At 35.0% G+C, this 24,247-nt stretch overlaps 1 protein-coding gene across 1 annotated transcript in view; it reads right to left on the bottom strand.

The window, feature by feature from the left end:
• Window positions 1-24,247, bottom strand: part of LOC145671867 (leucine-rich repeat-containing protein 23-like) — a 453,825-nt gene that overhangs the window by 383,127 nt on the left and 46,451 nt on the right. Inside the window, exons 4-5 of the mRNA XM_081741092.1 lie at window positions 13,350-13,524; window positions 2,947-3,025 (exon numbers count right to left, since the gene is read on the bottom strand). Coding sequence (XP_081597218.1) covers window positions 2,947-3,025; window positions 13,350-13,524 — 254 coding nt within the window. The remainder of the gene's footprint in view (window positions 1-2,946; window positions 3,026-13,349; window positions 13,525-24,247) is intronic.

Below are 24,247 nucleotides of genomic sequence, written 5' to 3'. Positions count from 1 at the left end.
CCAAATTTACAATGGTATACACTTGAGTCCTGGTTTTGAAAATTCCCAAATATAAGGAGGTGATCCTATGTGCCCCTCTCCCAAAATTAGAGAAGTACATCAATGTACCCATTTCTTATAAAAGAGTATGGACTCCTATACTAACCCATACAACCATATAAAATAATAATGCCTTATCAAAGAGGATACAATGGACCAAAAACCTCCAAACTTTATTTATTTATTTATTTATTTATTTATTGGCAATTTTATACCCATGAAAGGGAACAAGATGGACTACTCAAACTAACAGTGGTTTATATTAGGATTTTAGAGACCATTCAACAATTATTGTTTTTTGACAATTCCCAAATTTAAGGAGTGGTCCTAGGTACCCCTCCCAAAATTTAAGGGTGGTCAACATGTTCCTTTCAAAGTTAGAGAGGGCGGTCCTATCCACCCCTGGACCATGATCCCTAAGCCAGAAACCCAGAGGCACAAAGATAGTTCAACTATCGTAAATACTACTCGAGTAATCTAAGTTGCCCTGGAGAGGAATTTCGCAGCTCCGTGGGGAAAATTCTTCCCGGATCACCCCTGAAAACATTACTGCCCAAGAGGGGGGGTTCGCTTAAAGTAAGATTATTTACCAGTAAAGACTACTATTTGCTGGATAATTTTTAATTATGCTAAGGGATAGTGTTTAAGACATTTGAGGCCTGCCTTCTCAGTTCCTTCAAACACTGTCAGCAAATAAGAGGGCTGCGATGTTATTACGTGTTGTTAAAGCAGAGAACCAGATGTACGTGTCTCCTGTTCACGCTGTAGTGCGTCAGCTTACCTACATCAATTTATCACACCCTACATTGCATCACAACCTTCGTTTCATTCGCCCAGCCAACATGCCATCATCGATTGTGTCCCATACCGCCATACCTTAGCTTCCTTTAAGAAAATCAAGAATTTCTCACGTTTTTTCTTCAACGCCTCAATAAGGAGGCTCAAGAAAATCAGAAATTACAACTAAGGAATCTGATAACAATTCATAAATTTAGAAGGTTTTCATATTCTATATTCTGTTATGAATATCGAAACGAATGTACCCAGAAAATAAGATGCAGTTTGTCGCGTTAATCATAAATCAAACATTATACCCCATGAAGCTACAATTTCAAGTAGCCTCAATATAATAATTCTTTTGTTGCATTGTGAAGTTATTGTAAACAATGAACATTGCGGGTTGTTTGGTTGGTTCATTTAAGTTTAACGTCTTTTTTCAGCACCCAGACTATATGAGACGGATATCTACCGTTTAAAGTTGGATCTGAATAACTACTCGGGTTTTGAATCCAAGAGAGTACTTAGACCGGGAATCGAATCTGAGACTCGGTTTATAAGTGTTAGTAATTTGACCACTATTTAAAAACTTCTATTTTCTTATAATTAGATAACGAAGTACTTTTGAGAAATAATTTTTGGTTATTAAACCTTTTAAAGGATCTGTTGCTATTTTGCGAAAGTCTAAGTGATGTAAAACCAAGGTAAACAAGCTAATGGATATTTGAAGTTTATTTACCAGATATTTATTTGTCCACAACAGCAGTATATTATTGCTTTTGGATTTTAGTATGCAACAGTTCTAGGGCGCCATTCGCTGAGGAATGTAATTCTCAAACCTGAGAAAAGGAACTAGAAGAAGAATGAGGACCAAAGTACAAGATCAAATACAAAATACAAGGAAGAGATAGATATAGGAATTCTCTTACTTAGTGAGTAAAATTAGAAGCGACAATAGATGCTAACAAAATGTAAAATAATAATTAAAAAAGCTCATGCGAAGAAGGTATTCGAAGGAAGCGAAACATTTTAACCGGAAACATCGACAAAGAACTGAACAAAAGGCTCATAAAAGCGTATATGTGGAGTGTGGTATGGGCTGCAGGAGATGAGAAAGAAACGAAGAACTCTTCGAAATGTGGTACTATAGAAGAATATTGAAACTTAGACGGATGAATAAGATATTGAATGAAAGGAATATAAAGAAGATTATTTGGAAAAGATGAAATACAAAATTAGATACATTATGAGAGATGAAGGAATCAACTTATTAACTATAGATGAAGCGGCAGAAGGGAAAATACCTAGAGGAAAGCTGTAATTAAATAATATTAACAAATAATACAAGATGTAGAGAAGAAAACGCATACGGAAATGAAACCTCTGACTCAGAATAGGAAAGAGTGGAAAGATGTGTCATACAATAATAAAGATATGGGAAGAAAATGTACATGGAAATGAAAACTCTGACTCAGGATAGGAAGAGTGGAACACTGTGTCATCCAATAATACAAGATGCAGGTAAAATAAAGCGCACGGAAATAAAACCTCTGGCTCAGGATAGGGAAGAGTGGAAAGCTGTGTCAAACAACAATACAAGATGCAGGAAAGGAAAAGCATATGGAAATGAAACCTCTTGGAAAGCTGCGTCAAACCAATGGAAGGATTGCTGGCCGAAGAGAAGTTTCTAATTAGTATATATTGCATTTTCTTTATTTTTTTTCTATCGGCTCTGTCTCCTACTTTTACTACAAACTTTTCTAAATCTATAATTATTTCGCTCCTTTTAGAAAGTCGTCCGAGTTTACTTTGAATTATTGATATATTTGTAAGACTACGAGAGATTTTCGTTGTGTTCTCTTTATATTCTATTTGTAATAAAATCCATAAAACGCTCTAAAACTATTAGTTCTTTCTATACTGTGTGGACGCAGTTTGACAATCACAAGAGTCTATATGTGAAATTATCCTCTTCTTTCATGAATAGCTAGTATTTAAAGGCACTATTGTCGTCTACTAGTAGCGGAAAGCATAAATCAAAATATTGCAAGACTTAAGAAAGATGCAAAATAATATAAATCCTAAACTGGAAATGTGAACATAATATCAATGAAAACCATTTGTACTTACGACCCAGCTCCAGTGATTCAAGAAGAGGATGGGTAATACCTTCCGTACTTGTGATCTTATTGTTGTTCAGTGCCAAAACCTAAAATAATGATAGTAATAATCAAAATGTTTAGTACTCTTGCATTGTAAGAATGTGCAATATGCAAAACCAACTTGAGAAATTCTTGAGAAATTAAGATCATCTAGTGAGGAGAGAGAGATCAATGACAATCATTATGAATACGGTACAGAGAAAAGGCATGCGATAGTATATTCTTAAGATTGTAAATTTGGAAGATTCCTTTAGAAAAACTAAAAAGATTTAAAATTTTTACGTTTCATTTTGCAAATGGCAAACCTTATACAAATCCTTAAAATGTATGATTATTTTATGGCTAGATTTTGCGTATTATATCAGTAATTTGATCGTTGGCTTTGTTAAGACGAGGCAACACATTTCAAAAGTAATTGCAGAAGCTCTCAGTGAGTCATTTTATTTTATTTGTTAAGAAGGTGAGATCGAAACACTTACGTTGAAAAAAGTCTTATTCTAAGGCTCAATTTGATATATGCCATGAATTCTAGAATAACAAAAGCCAATATTTTTTTGCACTGGAGGTTCTTGAGGGAAGTCACAATAGTAACTATTACAATATTATCGTTAGAAGCTAAGGGATGAAAAATTACTTAATGTTGTAGGTGATGTTAGAATTAGAATATTAGATAATTTTCTCCCTTAGCTTGCAGCGTTAGAACTTTTTTTTTTAACCGACGTGATTTCCCTCGAAAGTCACCACTGGATTTCACTAAATTTCTCATCGTTAAACAATCATTACCAAAGCATTACAGTTAACTCATTGATACATTATTGAATTCTGAAGAGTTTAAATTACCAATGTATTCAGCATCATTAATTATATCAGCATATTCATCTACTGAATTCACCATCTCGTATAATAAGTTACAACAAAGCTGCTGTCCCATATCATGCAGTCTTAAGCTCACTTACTAATCATATGGATCTCTTTGTTCAGGTGTTGAGAGAGGGGATTAAATGAAACACGTTCTATTAAACCAAAATAACTTTTACACAGGTCTTATAGCTCAATCACATGAAAACAATCGATTTTAACATACAATTGCCACTGTGAGAAGATTTGGCAACTTTGTAGTCGCATAACATACAACTGAATTCGTAATTTATGAAACGACATTAACTCCACTTTTTGGAGAAAACGAGTTCTTTGTAATGAACTTTTCCATGAGGATAGTTGCATCATTTCATGTTGAAATCACATAAATTTCACTTACTAGCATGTCAGAAAATGTACTCTCAAATTTCCGTTCACTGTAGAAACAATATCACTCCTGGAGTTCTGTTGTTTGTACTCTTAACATTTGCAGTTTTGTAATTATGACATTATGCATAATTGGCAAGATTGTGTTTGTAATCTCCCCCAACTAAATAATGAATCAACTGTGTGGGTTATAAGTTTTTATTAGTTCCTTATTGGTATAGGAGTGTCATCAAGAAAGATTCGACCAGAAAGGAAGGTTCCTTTTGAAGTTGAAATGGTTGAAACGATTATAGAAAATCTGAAAACACACAAACACACACACAAGAGAGATGTGAAAAATAAAACTGACATAAACGTGCGTTAATTAAGAGGTAGATACGTTTTACAATCAACTTCAAAGTTGCATAAAGTGTAGCAAGAAAAGGGAGGACCTTGCAGTTCTGACTTTCGATTACACCCAAAATGTATTGCTGCCAACAATTCCTGTGTATGAATTACTTCATCTCCGCCATTTAATACTTTATGTATTAGAAACGTATACGTCAAAATTGGTAAAGGAAATTTCTATTTGTATGATGAAACTGAGGTTCTAAGGGACCAAATGAAGCAGCCTCATGTCTGCATTATATCGTTAATTACCTGTATTATATAGATATTTCTAAACTTCACATTTCTCCGACAGCTGCGGAGACCAGAGCAAGAATCACATAATTATAAGCTTTTTAATTTGTCTTACTAAAATGAAACGTTTCAGTTTGATTCAACACTTCCTTCCCCTGCGATATCATTCACATTTCCAAATAGCCATGTTTTTGGAAGGATTAAAAATTCCTTGCAAAACAAACATGATATAAATTCCGAAATAAGTTTGTAAATTTAATCGTCTGCCCCACTACATCAGAGAAGTACACAGTGACTTAATTAATGTTAGTGACAATTGGTTTCAAGAATTGATGGTCTCGTCTATATAAGGAGATTATGAATTTCGTTGAAACCGAAAGTATTGCACTAGAAAAGCACATTTGCTTCCAAGTATCTTCCTTCAGACACTTTTAATACTCAGGAAACTCTCCTGAAACTGTAGTTACATCATCGTACAGTCATGTCCAAAATGATTGTCACATATATATAACTTTGTTGTTGTGGGAATATAATTTGATAATTATTATGCAGGGTACTTTTAAAACTGTTACTATGTGTATAATCGGGAAATGTATATTTGTGCTAAATTTCATAGGAAAGGAATTATAAAAACGAAAATTAGAATCAGTAAAACAAAATGTTGCTAAATGGACAAGAAAGTTTTATTTTTGTTTTATTGTTCTTATTTACTGCTCTTTTGACATGAAATTTGCCACATACATGTCTTTGCCAATTATATACATACTAACATTATAAAAACTACCGGGCGAAATCGTTATCAAATTATATTTCTACAACTTATTTATAGACACACGGCAATCATTTTGGACATGACTGTACATAGCATTATTTCTTCAGCACAGTTCATTCTGAGGACTACAGGAGAACGACACACAACCTTACCTCAAAGGAAAACATATAGTAAAACGTGAGTTAAGTGCACCCAAAATATCCAATTTCAATAAAATACAACAGTATATTTCAGATAAATTGAAGGTGTTGGAAAACTGTTGGAAGCGACTATCCGTAAAGATTTTTTTTTTTATTTTTGAAGTATTTTTTTTTAAAAAGAACCAGAACTTATGTAATGTTAAGTTGCTTTGTACTTTTTTCCGATACATCTCACAATATCTTTGTGTCGTAAGTTTCATGCAATTTTTCTAGTTCTATTTCAGAAATGTTGTATGTAAAATATATAAAATTTTCGCAGACAAATCTTATTTTACATTAATAAAACAAAAACGTTTGCACAAAAAAAAGAGAGAAAGAAATCGGTAAGTTTATGAAAAAAATGTCGGGAGTATGTAGAGTGCCCTATTGTGTCTAAAAGTATAGTTTCTGTATTTTTTGCAGTGTACTGGGGAAAGTTTTAGTAGTACGGCTTCTTCTTGAAATAAGGACTTATATTACAAGCGATCTGAAAAAGTTCCCATTTACTGGTTAAGTCTCATTTTCGGGGAAACACGATAACACCCATCTTTGTAAGTTTTTTATTTCTAAATACAAAGTGTTTTGTAATCCGAATAATCTTTTATGTTAACCCTGCACATTAATATTTTCCAGTAACTTTACAAACCTATTATATTTGTCATAATAATTGAGATAGTTTTATTGTTTTTAAGGCACAGAATTTCGTTTAAGCACTCAATTTAATTTTCTTTTGGGACAAATGTGATTTTTGTATAGATTGATATATCTTAATATAGGAAATGTCTCTTTACCATGACTTCTTGCTGAAGTAGGGTTAAACCCCGGAGCTCCGTCCTTACATACGCCACTGGTGTTAATATATACTTCAACTTAGTTTTTTATGAAATTTGGTTCACCAGAAACTCCTTTATACACATTGGAGTCCCGGTAATCCGAACAGGTCCGGGAGGAATTTTGTGTCACGAAAATTCGCTTTAGGAAATTAATAACTAAATGGATTACAACAGTCGACAAACTGCCGACCGCTGCAGAGTGAACTACACAGAGATAGTAATACCCCTAACGGAAAGCTTTGTAACTACTGTACGTACTGTCCGTGGAAAAATAAAGGCATCAAGTTTTTCCAACATTTTTAACATTTTTCCAGTACAGTACAAGTATACTATAGTCAGAAAACGTGTTTTGAAATACTATACACTATGTACTACAACACAATAGACTCGTTTACGCGCTTCAAATCGAGATTTTACTATTATTCCGGCTAATCCGAACAGGGTTCAGTCCGAATTAGTTCGGATTAGCGGAACTCCACTGTATTTACTCTGTCTGTCCGTGTGTCCGTCCGGGAGACATAAAATCTCAAGAACTACTCGATGCATCACCATCAGTTTTGGGCAACATTAGTGTTGTCCACGACACAAGATTTGGGGCTGTCTCGTCCTGAAAACGTATATCTGTCTCGTCTCATATTTTCATACGAAAAGTCTGTCTGATGAAGCCAAAGTGGATAGTTGGCGAAACTGTCACACGTTAATAGTTTTTATAATAAACGTATTGCTTTGCTCAGCGAGTAGTTTTAATCGGATTTACGGAAAATTCAGTCTCGTCTCGTCTCGGGGGCAACACTAGCCAATATGTTGAAGGATAAAAGTTAGAAGACGAGCTTGCTGATGGACGTGATCCATCATCCAGTTCATCTCGAGATGGGATAATAAAAAAATTGATTATGTATGTATTCCTGTGGGAGTATGGATAATTATCATCTTTGCTTGCAATTGAGATTAGTGGGCTAGTATAATACTCAGGATGTAAAATATTAATCTGTCCGTGAAACACAACCCTGGAATGAATTTAACTGACTTTATACTCGACAAATATATAAAGACTTAAACTAACTAATTCTATGGCCTATGGAACCGGGAGGTTCAATGCCGCATCCATAAAAGCAGCCCACTAACTTCTATTCTTAGCCTACTGAATCAAGATTCTACTTTGTATACCTATTTCTGTGAGATCCATCTTAATATTGTCCTCCCATCAGTGCCTAGGTCCTCCTAGTGGTCGTTTTCAGATGGAACTCAAAACTTTGAAAGCGTTCCTACTTTCTTCCATTCTGGCTACATGATCTGAATACTTGAGCCTCCTAGATTTGATGATCCTAACAATGTTTGGTAAACTACGTAAATTATGTATGTAAACGGCGTGAAAAACATCTTGGCATTTGAAGGCGGCGCTCCAAGTTCCCTTTAAATGCTGCTAGCAAATGAGAGGTCAGCTGTATTGCCAAGTTTATTTTGTACACATCCATGTCTATCTTTTGCCACATAACCACGCTGTAGTTCGTCTGTTTAGCCATAACCACACCCCTTAGCACTCGGCAACATTGTGTCAGAGCTTGCGTTTTATTCGTTTAGCTGAAATGCCAAGATGTTTCTCACAGGCTTTAGTTCCTCGTTACGAAGTTTCCGCCATTCAACATTCCCGTTCCTCTTGGGTCCAAATATTCGTTTCGGGCCCTTGTTCTCAAATATTTTCTATCTACGTTCTTCTCTCAGAGTAAGCGACCATCTTTAGCAACCATACAGAACAACAGGCATGATCATCGTTTGATATATTTTAAGCTTCAAATTCCTCGACAGAATTCGTAACGACAAAAGATTTTGAACTGAATAATAACACGAATTCCCTGCTTTCAGTCGACATTTAATTTCTTCGTGAATATGGTTTTGGTATTTTAATATTGATCCTTGATATTTGAAAATATCCACTTTGTCGAAATTAGTTTTCTTTGAATTTACTTCTAAACCTAAGTTCTTGCAAGCGTTTAATAAGAGCTTTGCGTTTTTTCTGGTGTTCTATCATCTTCTATCATATTTACATCATCAGCATATAAAGACTTAAATATTTGCTAATTTTAAATATTCATTTATCTTAAACTAAAGTTTCTGAATGAGAAATGGGGGATTAGGCGAAATTTATATCAATTTTCACGTTGCGTGCATTCTGAGAAACCAATTCCTTCATGTGGTGTACTACTGTAACTTATTATGAATGCATACGTATGTATATTTTAATTGTCAAGGGAAAAAAGTGATTCCGGATGTTAACTGCTCCTTAATGTTTCTAATCTTAATAGTAAAAACCTCAAAAGTACAGGGTAAGTATATACGAGAAGAATTCATAAAAGTCAAATCCACTTCTTTGAGAGGTCTTTGTCATTACATCGGGGAGTTCCTAGATCCAACAAAGGTTAAACAAAGTACGAAGAAGGTATTAATTTTTACACATGCTTCACCTGTTCTTTTTCTCACACTTCAACAAAAACGCTATTGAAAACAAGAACTCAACAACTACTTTTGTGTATCAACAGTTTATGCATATTCATTTAGACCTAATCACACGTAACCTTTACAACGTAACGTTTACTAATGATGGCGAAAGCGCCGTTCAATGTTTCAAACACAGCCCCCTTCCGACTGTTATCAAGAGAAGTCGCTAGCGTTCCCTTCAATAGGTTTCACTAAAATGAATTTGACTTAAATACTAAGCTGTTAATAATCAACAAGAGATCGAATATCTTTTTTTTTTTTTTTTTTTTTAAATTTTTCTTCGCTGCATGTGTGTTGTGTTGTGTACTCCCTCCTACTCTTTTTAAAATGTTAATTATTCTGTCACAATTAGCAATGTAATTTCTGAAGACAAAAGGTGGGTCATCAATCATTCATATACAGCTCGTTTGCTAACAACTATCAGCAAATTACTTTTCACAATATTACCAGCTCTCGCGTCTTTCTTTTTCTCGGTACATTTGTTTTTGCTTTCAATTTTTTTTTTATAATCAAAATTTTTTTTGTTGTCTATATTAAGGATTTACATTGGTTTTGGTTCATTAAAGTATGCTCTCTTGTGTTCATTTTTCTCTTTTACATCTTTAATTTCTTCCTTTTTCTCACTGTTCTTGATGAATTCAATAAAGCGTCCACATCTTTTAGGTTGGACGTCTTCGTCATATCTAATTACGCGTTGTCTTCTGCTAAAAGATGACAAAAGTCTTTTGTAAAATGTAGTCTTTTTCATCTCCCCAAGACAAAAGAATAGTGTCAGTCCGTTCTCGATATCGTCTGGACAAGAATTTGCCACAGCGCGTCGTTCCTTTTCATCTGGTTAAATAATGAGTTCAGATAATAATAAGTGTGCTGGAAGATGAATTTTAAGAGATTTTTTTCTTTCTTTCTTTTGGTTCTTGTCTTTTCAAATGCCATGTGTGCAAGTAGTTTAAGACAACGGAACAATTAATCACTCACGCACACTTAAATAACACGCGTATCACACATAAAATACAAAACATGAAGGAAGAACTTGGAGTATTGTCCAAAATAGCTTGGCCTGAACGAAAAATCTTTACATAAAAAATAAATAATTCGGAACGGACAAGCAGCTAATTAAAGTTACTGGATTTTTCTTTCTTTAAAGTAGTGGTGTAAAGAAAGACCCTCTTACGACTGTGGTTTATTCTTGGGGTGTGTCCGAAAACGTAAAGCTCCGCACCATCTGCCATACTATACAGACACGTAATGATTTCCTTCTGTTTCCACAGAGGTACTCACAGCGCTAATGGGTGTACCATCGGTACTAAACTATATATTTTTGCCTTTAGATTTTCAAACATCATTATTCATCTATCAAACATTGATTTTCAAGCCATAATCCCATTTGATATACACTTCTAATGCTATTATTAGACACAAGCATTGTGTACAGGGCCGTGCCGTGGAAAATCAGCGCTCGGGGCGACGGCGCCCCCATACATACATTCCAAGCAATTTTTCCTATCTTTTTTCCTTTTTTCTCCCGAATTTTTCGCCCCCTTACCTCGGCGCCTGGGGCCGTTGCCCCGCTCGCCCCCTCACGGCACGGCCCTGATTGTGTATGTGTTCTTTGTTAAATTTTAGACATTCTTTTTCAAAATACTTAATTCTTGAATACTTTCAATTCCCATTTTAATCAGTAATTGCAGGGGCCACCCAGGAAGATCCACCGGGTCCGCACCTCCCCCTCACCCCGAAACTTCCTAACTCAACATACATTTGTACACTTTCTCAATAAAACTATAATTGTTTTAACAAGAAAAAAGATTGATGTAGCATGAAAATTTGATCGTACACTTCATCCGTACTCTTTCTCTTATAAAAACAACAAAATTCTCATTTTTTCTGAAAACATAGATGGAAGTATTTTACAATTAATTATTGTCTCTTCGGGTGCAGAATAATACGCATTCAATAGTACATAGACGTAGTGGCTTGCAGTATAGGAACCCCCTTCCCCATAGCTTGAACTCCTCCAATAAAAGTTCGGGCTACTCGCGTGAGTGATTGTTTCCCTTCACTGGAAATAACTGAGGTGAATAGTGCAAATAATTTCTTAGAAAAAAATGCAATCTTTTGTATGAATTAGTACTTTATAAACTGTAATTGGTTATAGTTGGAAATGCGTTGGTACAATAACTAAAATAGAAATGCATGTGATAATTACAAACTGATATGACCAGTGCCGTATTTACGATTTTGTTTCGGAGGGGGCTTTGCTAACTTTCAGGGGGGGAGCTTTGCCTGAAAATGTGAAAATTCAGCAAGATATTTCATATACTTTACTATAGTAAGTAAGATTTCGGGGGGGAGGCTTAAGCCTGGAAGCCCCCCCCCTAAATATGCCACTGGATATGACTATTTATAGTGATTCGTGTTACCTATTTAATTAAATTAGTACACCACTCATGAAATGATCTAAAACTTACTAAATTATCACTAGTAAAATAATGATTGATAAATTGTAAAAAGAAAAAAAAAATGTTTTTGCACAATATATGTGGATTGCATGTATAAACGATTGCCCCAAACGAATCGGTCTTGGTCAGGCGCGCTCTCAGAAATAGTTGTTGGTGGGAATAAAAGCTTTAAGAGTTGAGTTTATTTTGAGTTTAACGTACCTTTCAGCCGCGAGGCTATATGTGACGGGAGCTACTCATTAACGTGGATTCCGAACCACATTGCTTTAGGAGTGGTCCAATACTACAAGCCGCTATATCTTTGTAGTACTATTCTGTACACGAAAAGAGATAAGTAATTGTAAAATACTTCTATCTATATTTTCAAAAACAATGGTAGAACAAGATTATTTTTATAGGTGAAAGTGTACATATGAAGTGTAAGATCAAATGTTCATGCTTCATCAATCATTTCCCTGTTAAACAACTACAGTATAATTTTATTGAGAAAGTATACAAATGTATGGTGAGTTAGGAAGTTTTGGGGAATCCAGATTTGTTGGATTCCGCGTGGGTGCACCCCTTGTGTTGGTAACTAAGTTAGCTGTGTTTAATATGTTGCCCCTAATTACTGCTAACAGTTATTCATCTTGTGGATGAAAAATGTGAATAATATTTTCTGCCAAAGTAGGAATAATATTCCATTTTTTTTATCTCCTTAAGAATGCAAAGACGGAAAATTTTAACTTCCTTGTTTACCCTATATTATGAACTAGCAAATGTCTCCATGTGTAACTGCTGGTACTATTTCGCGTTCTTCCTTCTGCGTGTCATCCTTCGGGATGTGCAGAATATCGAAAATTACGATTAAGTACTTCAATAAACTTTATCTAGTTGTGTACGGACATTACGAAGCCTCATTCTTGTGTACGATCTAAAATTTCCTTTTGGCCTAAAATAAACATCTGAAGAAATGAATTGAGGACGTAGTAGTACCTAGAAAATCTGTACGGCTACGGACCATATGTACAAAGATAACGAGAACGTATATGCACCATCTCGGCTGACCTGGCTCCAACGCAGAAAATCTGTACAATTGGCACAATACAACTGAAGTTCTCTCCTGCAGTGGCAGAAGCAACGATAGGAAAGCTGCCTTGGGTTGGAATTTACGAATTGACCTTCTAAATGCGCTCATTTTTTTCGCTCCGTGTAGATTTTCCAAAATAATTATGTACAAAACGCGAGATTTGTTGAGAACCTGCTAAGCAGACACGTTCTTGAGGAGAAAAAGTGTTGACAAATAATACTTTAACAAACTTGCGTGATAGGTATACTTCAATTTTGTATACACAAATTAGTACAATTTTGTATACAATTGGTTGATAACTGATTGAAAGGGAAAGCTAATCATCAATAAATGTGGAAAGAAACAATGTTCAGATAAAAATAAGTAGATGCTGCAAAGGGAATACGATATCGTGTGATGTATGTTTGAAGTGTAGCTATAGAAACAACGGTACAGGAAAATGAAAGATCATACACGAGAAAGTGAGAATAGATTTTCCATTAGAGAAGTAACAGAGCGCTTTCTCGACATTATTCAAATATGTACCTGTAAAAGCGCTGCTTTGTAAGGGAGTTGATATTGTAAACCCTGAGATTGTAGTACAGCTGAATGAAGTCTGTTGGTTAGTGTCTCGCAAGCACAATATGTTCGCATGTCCTTACGAAGTTCCACAAACAATTCACACTAGCTGTAAGTTAGCCCTATCTACAATACGTACCTGAAGATACGGCATGGGAGGAATTGCAGCTGTAGTAAGCAAATTTCTGTCTGCTCTCAACATCAACAACTGTTCCATTACACTGATAATGGTGATGTCTTTCAAATTATTTCCAGATATGTCCAAGAAGAGGACGTGGTGGAAGTTCACAACAATGCTTATATCGTCTAACTTTCTGAAATAAAGAAAGCCATAAATTAATACAACGTTAATATTTTAATGTTAATGGCAGCAAATAACCAGTACGATTTAATGTATTCTAAATTTTGTTTCTGTAATAGCGCCATGGCCCGTATTCTTCTGTATAGTAAGTCACTTTGGATTTCTGTAATAAGATCTTTTAAAATAACAGTTATATTCCACAATAATTGGTTCGGTTCCAAAACTAGTTGCTGTGGTTGAAATTATATTTGATTCTTCTTAGTTCCACAATGCAAAAACATCACGGGTTTTATTTAGAGAATCATATGCTCTCCCACACTTTATTTCACGAAATATACGAAGAATTGATAGCTAGAGAGAGCTATCTTCACGTGTGGTCAAATTAATGTATTGTCTTGTGTCTGTGCTCTGAATCATATTCACGAAGAAATTAAATGTCGACTAAAAGCAAGAAGTTTGTGTTATTATTCAGTTCAAAATCTTTTATTGTCGCCAATTTTGTCGAGAAATTTGAAGCTTAAAATATATAAAACGATAATCGTGCCCGCCTGTTGTCCTATATAGTTGCGAAACATGATCGCTTACTCAGAGGGAAAAACATATACTGAAAGTATTTTAAAACAAGATCCTGAGAAGAATATTCGAACCCAAGAGGAACAGGAATGGGGTATGGCGGAACCTTCATAACGAGGAACTTCATCACTGATACGATTTACCGCACATTTTTAGGGTCATCAATTCTAGGAGGCTCGGATGGGTAGGTCATGTAGCCAGGATGGAAGAAAGTAGGAACGCTTTCAAAGTTTTGACTGGAAATTCAATCGAAAAACGACCATCAGGAAGACCTAAGCGCAGATGGGAGGACAATATTAAGATGAATCTCACAGAAACAGGAATACAAAGTAGAAACTGAATCCAGTTGGCTAACGACAGAAGTCAATGAGGAGCTTTTGTGAACGCGGCATTGAACCTCTGGGTTCCATAGGCTATAGAGTTAGTTTTTGTCTATGTTCTGGGATTAGTTGAGGCTGTCTTGTCTCTAAGTAAGGTCTCGTCTCGGAAAGTGCATCTGTTTCTATTGGGGGAATTCTGTCTAGTGTCGTTTCTCTTCACGAAAATCCTGCCTCGTCTCGAGAGTAATCTAATAACTTTCCCATCATCTATAAAAGTGCCATACCTCTAGGCACATTTCTTGTAGACAGTGTTTGTGTTAATGTACTGTTTCCTTTCTTTCTTGCCACTGGGCTCGGACATGTTTACACCTGTAAAGGTGTCATGTCTCCAGGAACGTATCCTGTAGACGATGTTTATCTAAATATACTGTGCTCTCTCTTGTCTCTTGCTCTAACATATCTATCATCTATGAAAGCATAATATCTTCAGAAATGTTTCCTGTTGCTGCTGGCAATATCTACTTCTATATTAATATATTGTGCTAAGTTTTATGTTTGTGTTTGCAGATGTCTAATACATATAAAAATGTAATACCGTGTAATATTTCAAGAAACATTTCTCTCTTCTCTCTGTAATGTTACATGCCTATCACCTATAAAAGTGCCATATTTCAAGAACATTTTGCAGGCAATCTTTGTACTTATAAGCTATAAATACAACAAATATAACACATATCCGCTAAACATATTCGCTAACTTTTTAGTATGCAATTTTGTTTTGCTCTCATAAAAATTGAAATGGCTTATTCTGGCTTAAAATATGTCATATGCTCATGGGATGACGTTGAAGTTAGGGGAGAACGCGAGAGAAAAATCTCTCGTTTTCCATTTCTCTCTTCAAGAAGGAACGTGAGAATCGATTCAATAACCTCCATAGAAACCATGTCCATTTGTTAGAAAGAATGGAAATCAAGTTTTGAGTTCCACACACAGTTAATGGGATAAAATGCTAAGTAACGATTTGTCCTCGCTAAAGTTACCAGTTTCTACTAGAAAGAGTAACACACTTGAATGGAATGGATTGGGATGTACAAAAACTCTTTAAAAACAAAGCTGAGGTATTTTTTTCCATCAATCTTCAATGCCTTCCAATTTCAGCAACAGCTTTACTTGTTACGTGTTACGCAGTGGTTAAAGCTAAAAGTGGTGCAATATATTTCAGTGTACTTAAGTTGTATCTGATATTACTTTGTTTTGTATATCTAGGTGGAATTAATATTTAATAATGGATGTTCGTACTTTTATTTATCTTTCTTTCCTTCTTTTCCTTTATACTATGCATAAGTATCGGAAGTCTAATAGATCCGATATTGTCCATTCGTCTGTTTGTTTGTCTACCTGTTGACGGGTATTAGAGCACAGATAGTGATAACTATCGAGAAGTATTTTTCTCCAACCGATGCAGCGTCCCAAGAATAGATATCAACAAGTCATCCGTCAACCTTCTACTCGAACCGAAAGTGATAGAAATTAACCTAGCTACGGGCTTGTCTACAATAATCTGCATAAGAGCCATTACCACTGTTCATTAATTATGTTCCTGTTATAAAATTAGACTGAGTTCTTATGTTCAGAACGAAACAGTTGTAAGCTCACACTCTTACTCTCTCTCTCTCTCTCTCTCTCTCTCTCTCTCTATATATATATATATATATATATATATATATATATATATATATATATATATATATATATATATATATATATATATATATATATACCAAGTGGTATCCCATCGTGAGCAAGTAACTACGTATACTGTACAAGGAACATTACTGATAGAACTTGTATTCTGTATCCCCATTCTTGGTAATTAGCAGTACTCATAGGTATTTGAATTCATTAATTTCTCCTATAGCTTTTTTTTAAAATCATTTTTCTTTCTTCGAGTGTTTCATGTTTTCATTTTTGTAAGCACGTATTTAGTCTTATCAACGGTTTGTTTCCAAACATATCTCAATACGACCGCTAACGAGCTTGTTTGCTCACTTCATTATTATAGATTTTATGTAAAGTGTTATGTTCTTGCTGTATGGTAGCACGGTTAATTAACTTACAACTGGAAATTCTTTCTCTCGTTTTATATACTGGCTATGTCATAACTTAAGGCTGAAAAATGGATGCCTAATCATAGAGTGTATTCTTTTACTTAAATCAAGTAAGCGAGTGAAAGTATGTAGCCTTGATACGTTAAGCCTAATTGATATGTTACAAAGAATAGTAGACAAACTTAAACTAATTTGCCCACCAAAGCTACATTTTTAAATATTTTAAAAAGTCTTTAAAAAAATAAATAAAAGAAGTGCGTCATAGGTAGTTTTCATGATAATTTAAAATTATCCCACGTTAAATTCGCATCAATTTAAACTATGCTATCCATAATGATCAGGGGTAAAAGTGGATCTGAAAAGATAGGAGAACGCATGACGACACGCCGTCCCTTGTGCTTATCCTTGCCCCTTGTAACTTTTAGGAAGTAAAGGGACGCCATACTTATTTTTTCGAAGTGGGGGAACGACATTTCCCTGCGATCCCCCTCACTTTTACCCCCCTGATAAGGATGGGAAATTCTATAGAACAGCTAGTATGTCCGACCGTCGTCTATCAGATCAACAAATAATAGTGTAGTACGTAGAAGAACTTGGTTTGTGTGGCATGTTATTTTCTTAATTAATAGAGCAACCCACATTATACTTTATTTTTTGTGTAATTATGCTTTATTATGCTTTATTGTTAATTTCAGTCATTGTTTTATATCAATCGTGTATAATGTAAAATATTTACTATATATTAAATATTCTAAATATCTTGATCTATTTATTAATATTTTGTGCAACCAGTTTCTTTCATATTTAATGAAATTTCTACTTAATGCATTGTAAAGAGATATGTTTTACTCGAGTCAGTTTTTGTTTCACTTGTGTGCGCTTTAGAGGTGCATATATTTTTCTATATAGAAAGGGAAAGTAAAACATATCACCAGTGGCGTATTTAGAGGGGGGGCTTCCGGGCTTAAGCCCCCCCCCGAAATCTTACTTACTATAGTTAAGTATATGAAATATCTTGCAGAATTTTCATATTTTCAGGCAAAGCCCCCCCCCCGAAAGTTAGGAAAGCCCCTCCCGAAACAAAATCGTAAATACGCCACTGCATATCACTAAAAATACAGAAATTGCTCAAGTTCAAGAGGTACACATAACAATATAGTGTGGAGTTCTTGTGTACTATTCATTGTTGGCGAAAAGTTTTCTTCTTATTTTCTTTTTTTCTTTTTTCCACATCAAAGGATTACACCAAAAAGTTTACAGAAATAAAAATTAGCTTTTTATTGTTGCATTGTTATGTTCTCAATGATTTTGCTTTGTAAATATTGGTTTTTAAAAAATATTAATATAGTATGTTAAACTTGCAGTTATACAGAATTTTCCAAGAATTGTGCTATATATTTTAAATTATGCTTTATGCTTTATTTTCTCAAATTATGCTTTATTATGCTTTTAAAATTAGTTTCTTCTGGACCCTTAAATAACCATAACAATGTTCAAGGTACCAACCATATGTCTAAATTGCTATTATGTTTTTTATGCTTTTGAGTTGCTCTATTAATTAATGTTGAAACTATTTCTGCCACTTTCGGTTTGAATAGAGAGTTAAGACAATTAGAATTAGGAATTAGATTTCTAGGTTTTCTGCATCTATGACCATGTTAGCCTTTCACGTATGAAAGATGATGTTCATCGGTGATCACACTATCCGAGGAAAGGGAAGGGAGGAAGGAATGGTGAAAGGAAGTAAGCGGCCTAGGACATGTATGTTATATAGAAAATACTATCCCGGCATTTGTCTGGTGTGATGAGGAAAACGCAGGAAAACCTCACTCAAAATGGCAAAGCTTTTACACTTTTTCGACCGATACTGGTAATCAAACCCGGAGTTAAGAAAGAAGATGATACTTACTCTCAAAATGGTAAATAGATTCCAAAGAAACAGCTTCCCGCTATCTCCTATCGTTTTCCCCCTACGTAGATCTACACTGAAACCGAAAGTTGTAGTGTATTTTTGATCACTTCCGGTTTTAGTATAGAGTTAAGAATGGGAGAGAAATATTATTCTTGAGATATTCAGTCGCTTGCAGGAAGTCGCTTTGCTATCTATCACCGTTTTTGCTCTATACCGGTGATCCAGGCCCGTATCCATGGGGGGGGCAAGAGGGGGCCGGGCCCCCCCCTAAATTTTGGCTGACCCCCATAAAATTAGACGGTAGGCTTGCAAATGAACTATAATATGGTGATGAAGTATAATATGATTGGGTCGGGCCCCCTCTAACTTCTACCGGCCCCCCCCCTAAATTTTGGGGCTGGCTACGGGCCTGCGGTGATCAACGGTAAAACCGGAAATGCTTGATTTCTAACACTTCCAAGGGATGGATCCAGTGGCGGATCTAGAATGTAAAAACTTGGGACAGCTTAAACCCAGACTATAATAGATATATCTGATGAGTTTTCAAGTTTTTCACGAGTCTTGTAGAGATTTCCAAATTAACTCCCTCCCGATGGACATTATTACTTATGTTGGACGTTAACATTGTGAACCTCAAGTATTGTTTCACACATTGCATAACAGAACAGCTGCATCTGAAACTGAATCTAATGTTTCAAAAATTTCCAATAAAGAATAAAATGCAATGTTTATTACTATAAACTTTCAAAAATATATAAACAATAGTTTTAATTATATTTGTCACTCACAAAACTGTGGAGGCCTAGGTTCCCCGGAATGGGGCTGGATCCGCCAATGGATGGATTGCCTTTATTAATGAAGTCGATATTTAAATTTTAATCTCTCTGCATCTTGACCAAAATTGGCGGTGATTAGGGATACCCACGGGTAGAGTCGAGTCGAGATTTAAGCCTGTATCGACTCGTCTCGAGAAAATGTTGTCTCAATTCGTGTCTCAACTAGAAAATATGCTTGTCTCGACTCGACTCAAATTCGAAACGAGACGTCTCGAAATTGGAGTCGAGATAAAATATACTACTTAAAATATACGCACACATCAGCCAGAACATTATTACTTCCTACCTAATTGTCAGTATGTCCACCTTTGACACGGATAACAACGGCGACACGTCTTGGCATGGACGAAATGATGCTTGGTAGGTCGCTGGAGAGAAATGAAATGAAATCTTTAAGTTCAACGTCCCACGGTTATGCCGGTTAGGCTAAAGGAGACGATGATAATGAGAAATGAGTGAAATGGTGGAATAAAGAAAGTGGGAGGAAACGGGAGAACCCCGAGAAAACCCACGAGCACAGTGTTTGTCCACCATAAAGTCCACACTGTGCGAGCTGGGATCGAACCAGGAACCCCAAGCACCGGAGGTGAACGCTCTACCACTGAGCCACCGCGCCCCCTAGTGGAGAGAGTTGGCACCACGTGTGCACACACACAATAATTATAACTATGCTAAATTACTATAGACTGCCAACTGCTCATTCAGAGAATTTATGAAGTTCACTTTATCGCATTGCGTTCTGTACCTTTCTAAAGTAATAAATGCTGGAATTGGTTTCAAGGCTGTTTCTGAGTGAATACTTTCTTCAAAATAATATTAAATTTATAGAAAGATTTTCGAGACATCCGAGATTTTTACGAGCAGTCGAGTCGAGTCGTGTCTCGGCTCGTCTCGAAATTTACAAAGTGTGTCTCGACTCAAATTCGAACCGAGTCGAGTCTAGGTTCGAGACAAGTCTCGAGTCGAGGTTCGAGACAAATCTCGAGTCGTACGTATCCCTAGTGGTAATCCATCAAGTAATTCTTGAGCTTTTGTGTCTCCCGAACGACACACGAACGAGTAACTATATAAAGTGGTTTCAGAAAGCCAATCTCCTTAAAAATAGTAAGAGATAACGAGAAATGGCTCTTTTATGTGGGTTCAATGCACTACGAATAGATTCCATCTAGTTCCTTGATCTTTTATATATTCAAGCCGGAAGGTATTGAAATCTACTATCAATTCCAGTTTCGATATTGAACCCCCCAATAATTTGAAACCCTACTGTAATTTTCACAACGTGAAACGACATCCATTTGTTCATTTTCCTTAAATAACTCTGAAAGAATAGTAGAATTAAAAATTGAATAACGTAGCATTCTAAACCATGGAATATACTATGAAATTTAATGAATATAATCTTAATTTCTGAGACAGGGTTGCCAGATTTGATGTTTAAAAAGTAGCGAGGCTGTGTTCCAAAAGTAGCCGATTTGAACTACTTGTAGCCCAAATATAAAAATGTCTGATATCATGGTTGGCAATGATCAGGCGGCGACTGCAGTTTTGGACTGTTGGCTGTGGTGTGTTAGGCCAAATTCCGTACTACCTCAACTGGAGGAGAATTGCAGTGTGCAATGACCTGAGCAGGCGGTGATGATATAAAATGTACGACTAGGTATGTTTGCTTAAGTCAGCATTGTACGCACTGAAATACACTTTACAACGTTTATCTGGTAGTATGTGTTTATTCGCTGCTATTCCTCACTTCTTTAACTCATTTCGTAAATTCCTGATCTGGGAGACATGAATTTTCTAAGTGTTATTATAGTTCAACTTACGAATTTGTTAGTATGGACAATATAGTAAAGCATTTAAATTTGCGATGTTCATGTTTACTCAACTCTCCAAAACTATTAGGCCGAGGCATTAACTGAGATAGCAACACAGTCAGTGATATTGCAACAGGGCAAACTTAACGAAAATCTAGTGTTGTCAGATCTCGAGATTAAAAGGTACTAAAACGAGAATTGAACTATTATCGAACATATTAGTGTTAGTAAAGCTGTTGTTCATTGTGAATGGAACATTCAACAAACAAAACTTTTATCGTATAATATAAAACTAATAATTTGTGATTTCATAGAGAAGAGAGCATTCTTAAGAGTTATAGCCTGCAGATAATTAAAAGTAGCCCAAAAGGTAGCGTATCGCCCAATTTGAAATTTTGGTAGCGAGAACACTTAAAAAAAACCCGCCCAATCCGCTACTTGTGGCCCAATCTGTCAACACTGTTCTAGGATTTGTAATGTCACTCTGTTAGTTACCAAAAAAGGGGGTTGTAAGTTATTATATAAATTCATTCTATTTCGAGTTTTCGATAAACTAGTTTCATTTGTCAAATTTTGAATATAGCACCTCTAGTGGCGATTGTTGTTACTTCACCCAGCACCTGAGTTATCCTCATCAGATATATGCTGGAAATGTACTTGGTAAAACCTTGTAATAGTAAACTCTATCTATCGAAAATTGGTAAATTATTCTATTAGGGTATAAAGAGATTTGTGTATATTGCAAGTGAATTCAATTTGATATTCCAAAGTGTGGGCTGTTATTTACTTAATATTCTGGTGAGTTGTTTAATAATCTTCTTAAATTTAAATTGAATTCATATATATTCTAATGGAGGTTTAACTGTTTGATTAAGTGGGACATAGACATTTTGTGTTAACCATACTTATAACTTCCTATAGTCGATATATGTTTGAAAATTCGGTACAATTATCCAAATCATTTTAGGTTGTCGTGGTACACGATTAAGTTGAGATTTATTGGGACTAATATTAATTTCACTTGCATTTGATTTAATGTGTCCAATTAGTAGCAGCGAGTTTAATGACTTGTAAGGAAATTTGTAATGTCGATTGATTTTGTTATAAAGAAGAGCTTCCTAAATCATTGACTTATTACTTAACGAAACTAATATTAAATCCTTGACCTATTTATGGTTTTGCGATTGGCCTAATTTTTAGGAAGGTTATATTGTATTTATAATTAAGCTGAACATATGGTGGTTCTTAGGATTTCTGGCAACTATACTTAATTTAAAAATATAAATTGTTTGTCAAATGTGGCGGGTCTTCACAGGTAGGAGGCCCGTACCGAGTAACGAGCTCCTATCTACATAGGAACGTTACAGATTGCACCAATATTATATATTGAAAACCTTACCTAACAATAACGTATATCTTTACTACAAATTCTGCAATATTATGAGTGGTTAACGTTAAAAAAATGTCCAAAGATGAGACATTCTATCCCAATCAATATATCTTATTAAACTGAATAAAATGTTGTCCATGAATGTAAAAGCTGATGTGAAATTTTTCAGAAAATGGAGAAAAAGATATTTGTATGATACAAATTTTCGGTGTGTTAGTGTTCGACTTTTTTGTCGAATTGGTTAAAGTAAATAACAAGTAATGAAACGAGAAACTAAATCAATATTGAATAGTGTTCTTACTTTGTTATCGGAAGACCTGGGTTCGAATCTGGTGGATAACCATTCTGACAGAAGGTCTTCCTTATTATTTTTCGTAAAGGCTAACGCCGGAATTGTTTCTTTAAATATAGGGCCTGGATGACTTCATTTTCTATTGCTGCTGTATTATTATTGATTGATTGATTGATTGATTGAGTGTTAATTATTCCAGTGAACTTGGTCGTGTAAACCATACCTGAAGATAAACAAATTCAGGCACAGACAATAAAAAGAATCGTGTGAAACGTAAGAAATAATGTGCTTTCTGCAGTAAGAAAACCTACGTAAGCATCCCTTTAAATTAGGCAACCAACTTTACTTTACTGTCTTACAGGTTGCATAGAAGCAATCGAAGTTTCATTAATTTTAAACGATACAGTACGTTAAAAGTCATCATTGCCCCGTGAAAATGAACACGAGGATTGATTTCATTAAAAACTTACGGGGGCAAACTACTAAATATTTTTTCAAAAGCTAACAATTTTTCTTTTCCCGTTTTTCGTAAGTGAAAAGAGATAATGAAATGTAACTTACCACAATAATAGATTATGTTATTCTACACCCGATAATACGAATTGGAAGAGTAATCAGTGTTACCATCCATAGAAGTTACTGTGTGGCTAGAATTTGAATTACCCAAAAATGTAGGTTAAGGCAACGACTAGAAAAATAAACTCAACGGTAACTAATGACTAATGACTGTGTTTGTTCCTTGTTAAATACCTTTTAAATAATATTTGTATTTATTTTGTAGCAACTTATAAGTTATTACAGCATTCCAATCCATACATATATATAAGCCAATCCAAAAATACATGCTGCTTAATAAAATTTATTGCTGTTGTACTTATAGCTATTTATTCGTGTGTGAAATAATACTACCAAAAACAATATCAAGAATACCAACTCACAATCACTGGGTATATAAATGGAACTTCATTTATACTATACCTACGTGGTTTCTGGTTTTCCTTGCTCTTTTTTTTTTTTTTTCGTTTCTAAAATACAGACATGAGTATGCGTAATAGTGCATATGGCTATCAACAGAAAAAGGATCTAGAGTCGTTTCTGTTCTTTTAATATGTATTATTATTATTTATGTATCTCACTTGTAAATTTCTTCTTAATTTAAAAGAGGAAGATTTCTGCACATTGTATGATTTCCTATAAAAATAAGATTTATCACTTATGATTATGAATTGAGATATTTCATAGAATCATAGGTCACCGTAGGTCATCATACGTTAAAAGTCCAATTAGGTGAGTTATATATGAAAATGAAATTAAACTTTTCAGTGTTAAGTTACACAATTCTGCTCTGTAAGATAAAAGAAATAGGCGACTAATGGAAAAATGATTATGAAAGTATTGGTGGATTGCAGATATGATGACCGGAAGAACTCCGAGAAAACCCACAAACATGATGCTAAGCATTACAATCTCACATGACCTGAGAATGTTTGGGTA

This window comes from Thermobia domestica, chromosome 15 (genome assembly GCF_964235325.1).
Source record: "Thermobia domestica chromosome 15, izTheDome1.hap1.1, whole genome shotgun sequence".
NCBI lineage: Eukaryota > Metazoa > Arthropoda > Insecta > Zygentoma > Lepismatidae > Thermobia > Thermobia domestica.
This window is presented reverse-complemented; position numbering and strand designations above follow the sequence as displayed.